The sequence below is a fragment of the Pyxicephalus adspersus genome, chromosome 1 (genome assembly GCF_032062135.1).
Source record: "Pyxicephalus adspersus chromosome 1, UCB_Pads_2.0, whole genome shotgun sequence".
Classification (NCBI taxonomy): Eukaryota; Metazoa; Chordata; class Amphibia; order Anura; family Pyxicephalidae; genus Pyxicephalus; species Pyxicephalus adspersus.
The window spans coordinates 136,249,753-136,257,558 of NC_092858.1; the positions used below are offsets into that span (position 1 = coordinate 136,249,753).

General features: G+C 36.3%; 1 protein-coding gene across 3 annotated transcripts in view; it reads right to left on the reverse strand.

The window, feature by feature from the left end:
• SH3KBP1 (SH3 domain containing kinase binding protein 1) overlaps positions 1-7,806 on the reverse strand; it is a 198,463-nt gene that overhangs the window by 26,949 nt on the left and 163,708 nt on the right. For all 3 annotated transcript variants that reach the window (XM_072428055.1, XM_072428065.1, XM_072428074.1), the window contains 4 exons: positions 6,346-6,397; positions 4,687-4,770; positions 2,312-2,474; positions 741-826 (listed from right to left, as the gene is read on the reverse strand). In XM_072428055.1, coding sequence (XP_072284156.1) covers positions 741-826; positions 2,312-2,474; positions 4,687-4,770; positions 6,346-6,397 — 385 coding nt within the window. The remainder of the gene's footprint in view (positions 1-740; positions 827-2,311; positions 2,475-4,686; positions 4,771-6,345; positions 6,398-7,806) is intronic.

Here is a 7,806-nt window from a genome sequence, read left to right on the forward strand (position 1 = left end):
CTATGGATGTCATTATATACTATAAATTGTGTTATTTGCTTCTATCTAACACTCCTGGTAGTGCCTGGAGCTCATGCAGACAGTAAAGTTTTCACAGACTATCTGATGGAGAGGTATGTACTTAGCTTTTGTTAATACCGGGGTTGGTGGACAAATTATTTTTAAATTGCAACACTCTCCTTGGAGGTATGGATGAATGACACATGCAGATATATGCAGAGTCCAGAGCAGAACAGGTAAACATGAGTTGCACCAACAAGGGCTGTAGCTTCTTAATGGCATGATGTTTGTGATTATAAAATCGTCGTTTTTTACAGTATGTTACTTAATATATCCCAACACTCTTCTTATAATAGGAGGACATACAAGAAGGGCTTTAGTTTATGTATGCAGTGCTATGTATGCTAAACAGATTCAAAATAAATATATTTACTTGTTTGGCCTCTTAGGAAATACTACAGGAGGAATTTGCTGTCTGATTTGTGACACTGCCTATGTGATCTGTAATGCACTATTTAATATGCAGACATCATAATAATTGCATACAAATATTATTATATTCTTTCAGATTTATGTACACTAGAGCAGTGCACAGAATAAAACTGAACAGTACTGAAGAGGTTTATTATAAGTATTTGTGTAGGCTGACATTTAGGATGTGTTTGAATCTGTCAGTGTGTATGACAGAGCAGGGACTCTGAAGATATTTATAACCTTGCAGAAAAGTATTCAGGACTTACCAATGTCATTGCTCTTATCTGATGAGTCTCTGTCTGGAGTGCTGGATACAGTACTGATTCCTACTTCTGCCTTTGGGCTTTCACTTCTGTGTGACAGAAAAGTAAAAGATTATTTAAAATATATCTTTTTTTCCCTCATTGTCTACAGAAACACATAGGATATTTGCAGCTTCACAATTGCAGATTTACCTCGAACAGGAACAGTTTACATTTAAACAAACTCAGTGGACATAGCCATCTTAATTTTATCTTTTAGGAAGCTTCTGTATTGGACTTCCCTGGCAGAATAAAGGAGTGTTTTAGGGACTTTGCAGGAGTGTAAAGAGAAAATTTTAAGTGCAGAAGCACATATAATTAGGAGTGTGGGAGATGTCACATAAACTTTAAATGTTTTTAGCACCTTAAGATACATGTTTTATACAGAAGCATTGCTTTTATAATATTTTAGACCATCACATGTACATTTAACACGAATTACTACTGTCAATGCAGAAACCATATTTATGGATGAATATTGATATAAACTTCTGAGATTACAGACTTCTGTTAGCCTATCACCAAAGGAACTAAGAGAACGTTATTTCTGCTGTAAATTGCTGACATTCTACAACATCTTCTACAACATCAGCTTTTCACTGTCCCAAGCTTAGCAAGCACTAAAAGATAAATAAAACTCCAACATTAGGACATCATACTCAGATTACACAACTACCACTACTTTCACCTTTGTGAAATTTAAGTCAGTTATAACAGAAACAGAGAAGACTGAAGATTGGCAAGTAATTAATTTAGAGAATAATGTTTTACAAGACCTAGAAAAATAGAAGGTAATATATATTATCGGCACTTAATTGTACGTGCATCTGCATGGTCTTACAATTACTTGGTCAAACTGCAAGTGAAGTCTATGCCCTTCCTGTGTTAGGAAGCAATACTTCTGCACTGCTCCTGTATTCAGAAATGTGCTGTCACCCTAATGTAGGATGAGAAAACATTGAAGAGGCCCAACTATAGGTATTGTCACTGAAGATTAGAAAACCTTTAGCATGTGAGTCAGCAGCTCATCACACCTAAATTATACCAGTCATGTTTAGACTGTCAACCTAGAAATTTTATATGTAATTTAGGATGGTAATGGTGCATTTTTAATACTTTTTTTCACCTGCTAAAATTGTTACTCATCCTTCTTCTCCCACTTCTATACCACACTTCTAGAATCTAGAATTCCTGGTCAAAAGTACCCGGCAGCCCTGCAAATTCTGATGTAAATACTAACTTTTCAGAACTTGAGAAACCAGGAATTAGGTGCTCCCCCTTGTTATAGTACATGGTGGTCACAAGTGACAGGCAAGTGCTTGTAATTATATAATGCAAGGTAAACTTTTTTTTTTCAAACTAGAATGGATGTAGAGGACTGCAATTTCAAAACTCGATAGGTATGTGTGGGCACTTGGTTGTACCAACTTTCTCACACTAAACTGGTTTTTGGTTGTGACAGGTTTTCCTTATGGTTCTGACCCAAAGATATATCAGTCAACTGATAGGATGGGGTTCCATTATCACATTCTTACCTTGTATGTGTTACAGGTCCTGCTGGTCTCTCAGGTCTTCTTGGTGGCAGTGTGCCTGATTTATTTGAAGAGGTGGTTTTTGGAGGACGAGGCTTCTTTGGAGGTATTGCGGGCACTGAGTGCTTCAGGGAGGCATCTACTTTGTGATCTCTTTCTGGCCTCTCTGAAAAAGAAAATCATATCTTTTTACAAACCCTGAAAGAGAGATTTAGAAGAGAGACTGTTTAGAATCATTACAAACAGCTAAAGGAAATTGAGAAAATTTGTTTGGAACAGCAATATAAAACATGACCATTAGATATGAGCAAACTAATTCATTCAGTTATAAGCTCCAAGATAATGCCAGGGGCTTTGTTGTCACACACTCTTAATGTGCAAACTGCATACTAAACACTGTTCATGTCCTTCCTATAGACATTGCACACTAAATCCAAATCCAGATTGGTCTTTCCTTTGTGTCTTGCCCCCAGCAACACACATCTCACCCAGTAGCCCTGTCAGCAGTGAGGTACACCTATAGTACATAGTCAACATACAACATTGCTTGATTGTAAATATTCATACGTCTAAAAAAAGTAAAGAAATATTAAAAAAAGGTAACCACCAATTTCTGAGTCAATAGATAAATGATGGTTGTCTAACCCTCCCACTCCTGTTCTGCACATATTTCCTTAATCATATACTCTCTGCAGATACCGAGATTAATCATACAATTCACACTCCTCTTCCTGCACATTCCTCCCCCTATCATATTCTAGGCAAATCTTTCACATATAGGTTGCTTTCAAGCCCTCCACACTCCTCTCCTACATATACTGCCCATTGTTATACCCTCCTCACTCTTCCTCACACACACTGCCTGCTGGCATTCCATTTATTTGCATTTATTGCCTTATAAGACAATTCATTAGGATTGTTTATTATACATCCAACCTTTTACATTCTAGGAACGAGCACACTCTTGCTAGTACTAAATAACATGCCTTATGAATATTCCGTGAAGTTGGGTTTTTCACTTAAGTAATAAAAAGCCTGAAAAGTTCAACAATGCGTAGCATGTATTTTGGGGCAGAGTTCAATAAATAAGAATGCTGATCCAGTGAATTATGTGTATTGCCAAACACCTAGGTCCTGCCTAATGAATGAGATCTGCATCCAAGCCTGTCTCAATAAATCACTGCACTTGTTTAAGCAGCAGACTTCCCACAAAAAAATTCCAATTAAATTGCTTGTTTTTAAGTAGAACTCCAGTAAAATATAATAGCTTGCAACTGTCCCTTATCTGAGGAGACTGTCCCTCCAGGGTCCAAATCCTTTATGTTCATTCTTTTTTTATCTGATGTTTTGACCCCTAAAAAATATGCTATTTTACTACAATAACAAATATTAAGCCCCAAGGCTGTTATCCAATCTCTTAATGATTGCATCTGTTACTCTAAAAAGGCTGGTATAAACGTGTTTTGCCCCCAAAAGACATGTAGCTTCTATTTCTAGCTATCCAGTTCTGAAATGTACACAGTTTTGGCACAAAGCAAAGCCCTGACTAGCAGAGTGGGAGACTTTTTTGCCCTGATACAGTTATATATCAAATATATAATAAAGTTTGTGATTGGACAGTGAACTCTAAAGCAGAACACAGATGAGTTCATCTCCTTCTACTCTCTCACCTTATTAGCGTGCTCTGTTTTATATTATAAAAACTGCGGCACAGCTGATTAACTTCTTGTGCTGCTTTTCCCTCCAGCAGGTTAAGTTCTATTGTACAGGGTCTGCAGTGGGTTAATATTCTGTAGGTCAAATTTAGCTTCTTATAATGCTTGCATATAAAAATACATTAAATGACATAATAATAACTACATAGCTTTAACATTTGTGTGTATTTACGTATATCTGGTAGAAGTTCACCCCTAAATATTGGCATCTGATTAAAATAGCAAACAATATCACATATTTGCTTATTGAAAAGTCCTGTTAAACAGGTCACTTGCACTATGACCCTTTATTCCTATAATGTGTTCTTCAGATGTCATAAGCATTCACTATTGCTAAAAGAAATGTTCCTTTATGACTTGGCCAGTCATTACCTCTCCCCTATATAAATAAAATAACAAGAAGATCAGAAGATGTTACCATAATGGCTACAGACAATGGGCCTAGTATTCCTAGTGGACAATTCCTCTCATTTATGTCAAGCTTCAAAATGCCCATGGTCTTGTTAAGGAAGGGGGGGGGGGTTAAATAGGTTTACTATGAGTGATTTGGATATAGGTATAATATATCCTTTACACAGAATCCACAAATAATATTTATATTTAATCTGTACTATATCTACGTATTCTAAACTGTCACTAATTAGAACTCTCTGAAGTACTCACCTTTTTCCTCAGGCCTATGTGGTAGGGTTTCAGGTCTTTCTGGAGGGATCTTCCTAATTTCCTGTTTTCTATCCGATGTGCCTACTGTAAACAAAGACAAAATAAAGTCACCATCCGGATTTCAGAGAAATTGATCAGAACCAAAGAAGGAAACACACAGACCCCAGGGAAACAGGGTAAACAATGTAATAGAAGGGGCTTAGTCAGGGCACCTTGACTGAAGTGAGATTATCTTGTCTGGCTGGATATTCAGCCTACTTTAAATTCATATATGCAAAGTCAACACACAAAGATTTGACCCCAGCTATGCAGCGGGAGGCTTTTGTGACATATGTAAAGTGACACTGTGTCCACCTCCTTATGTTCAGGAATGTGATATAATCCTAGATCACTAGGCATGTAATCATCTGTCCTTATCCTGTGTGTAACTTTATTATGACATTAAAGCAAAGTAAAAATAGAAATGCATTATATTTATCCTGTTATATCACTCATGGTGTGCAGAAGCCAGATTCTCGGAATGCTTTTAACTCTGTATGCTTTTAATTTTTTTTAAAAGGAAATCTTAATATTACATTTCAAGAGCACAACACCACAGCACAACCCTTGTGTTCTAATACAAAGATGTGTCTGTGTGTCTGCTTAAAGAGAATCTGTCACACAAATCCCATCTCTGGCTCACTTGTATCACCTTTACAGTGACCCCGAAAATACCTGATGTTATGGGGGAGTATAATGCTTCTTCTTAGGATGTAGTGCCTGGGCCTGTCTGGTCAATCATCAGGCCTGAACACTGTCATCTATGAAGATCTCAGTAACCCTGTATAAGATGCAACACATAGCTTATTTAATGTGTGAACTCCAAACTGGGACACAGCAGTATGGGAGAGTTGGGTAGGTCAGTTTAAGTTAGTCAGAGTTGAGTTTTTAACAGTTTTTGACATTTGGCCCTGAATGATCAGTAAGGTGACACAGTGGCTCAGAGGTTAGCACTCTATGCATTTTAAAATAAATGTAAACTAATATTGTATTTAGAAGACTATTCATTATTTTAATGGCAAAGTTCATGTCGTTTTTGGGTTATATATTGTGGTAAGATACTACTTTTTACATAATATGTGATACCTCTTTAAGTAGTATATGTAGTAACAATATTCAGTATATGACTTCCTTTCCATTTTACATGCATTCATAATCTTTCTCTCCACATCTACATGCATATCAAGCTGTCCAGGAAAAGTCACAGTGACATGCACTGATTTAAACTTTAACACTTTAAGGGGTTTAGCCCCAAAAATATCTAGAATCCATATACTGATTTCTACCTGCATTAATTGCACCTATTACTACAATATAGCAATTTTGTTATAAAGGTTGTGTAGGACTAACTGAACATTTCAAAACTGCAAACAACTCTGCTATCCAGTGCAAGTGTAGCTTATAGGTTGTTATAATTATACTGCAAAGTTCACTGGGATTTACCGCTGGGACAAATCTAGGTCCAAAAAAAGTTGTTCGCTATTGCTAATTAAGTCTGATGGATGCCTATTGTATGCTGTGACATTTAAAGCATTATTCCTATGTTTAGCTAGTCAGGATGATAGGTCCCACAATGCTTTAAATCGAGTTAATTAGAGTGTTACACAAATGTACACCTACCTGTTCCTGCCTTGTTTACAGGAGCTGAGGGAGGGGGTGGCTTCTTAGGTCTCTGAGAAATAACATAATAAATATACAGTTTAAAATACACCTTGCTTTAATAACATGAAATCATACTTAACAAAAAAAACGCTATGATTAATGGCAAACATTTTAATACTTTCTGCATTTAGTAACATTTACTAAAACCCATACAGCAGATATATTTTCACTTTTACCACAAGAATCAGAAAAAGCATAATCAAAGACGATCATTCTTAAAAGATTCTCCTTTTACAAAAATGTTTCTTTACTTTCTAATATCAAATGTGGCGCACAATGGAGTAGAGTGGATGGAGTATAATGAAAGTTGTCTTTCATTAAATTACGTGTTTCCAGGTATGATGAGCATAATGTATTAGTTGTAATGGTAAACCTTAGGCTAAACTTGTGCAGATATTGCTTATCAGGACCTCACGTCAAGCTGAGCCTCCTGCTTTATTACTTTCTGAGTCACTGGTCTGGATCAAGTAAGTAAAAAAGATTGTGATATCACTGGCTGCATAAATGTTTCAGGTCACATACACAGAAATTATTATAGACAGAGGTAGCCAGGAAATAAGCATTTCACAAGAAGGTCAGGATTACCTAAACATTTTTCTTTATATAGGTTTATGCTAAGGTATTGTGGTAACAAATGTTGAGTCATTGTGGCCTAAAACAGAAGCTAGGTCAGTGACATTTATTATGACCTTATATACTTATATTTTGTTTACTACACTTCATTCTACTTGTAACAATTTTTATGGGGTCTATCTCAACGGTAAAACTGCAAACAGGATAGCTCTGTAGCAAGTCAGGGTGTATGTGGTATGTAAGGCCAATGTGGTTCCTGTCTTCAAAAAGAGAGCAAAGTCATTACCAGGTAACTACAGACCAGTTAGTTTAACATCCTAGACAGTATGATAAAAAAACACATAAAAGAGTTTCTGCTAGGAAATAATATTATAAGTGATAGTAGGCATGGCTTCAAGAAAGACCAAAGTTTGTCAAACAAAATTTACTCTCTTATTATGAGGAAGTAAGTAAACAGGTAGACAGTGGAGTAGCAGTTAATATAGTGTACTTGGACTTTGCTAAAGCATTTGATACTGTACATAACAGACGGTTATTATGCAAGTTAGGGTCAATAGGGTTAGAAAAGTCAATCTGTAAATAAACTGAGAACTGGCTTAAAGATTGCATCTAGAGAGTTGTAATTATTGATTCATACCCTGAATGGTCTAAGGTTAGTTGTGGTGTACCCCAGGGTTCAATGTTGGGACCTTTACTGTTTAACATCTTTTAAATGATATAGAGTTTGGGAATAAAAGTACCATTTCTGTGTTTGCAGATGACACCAAACTATTTAATGGAATTAGGTCCATACAGGATGTCTAAAATCTACAAGCAGACCTGGAAGTACTGTTTGATTGGGCAGCC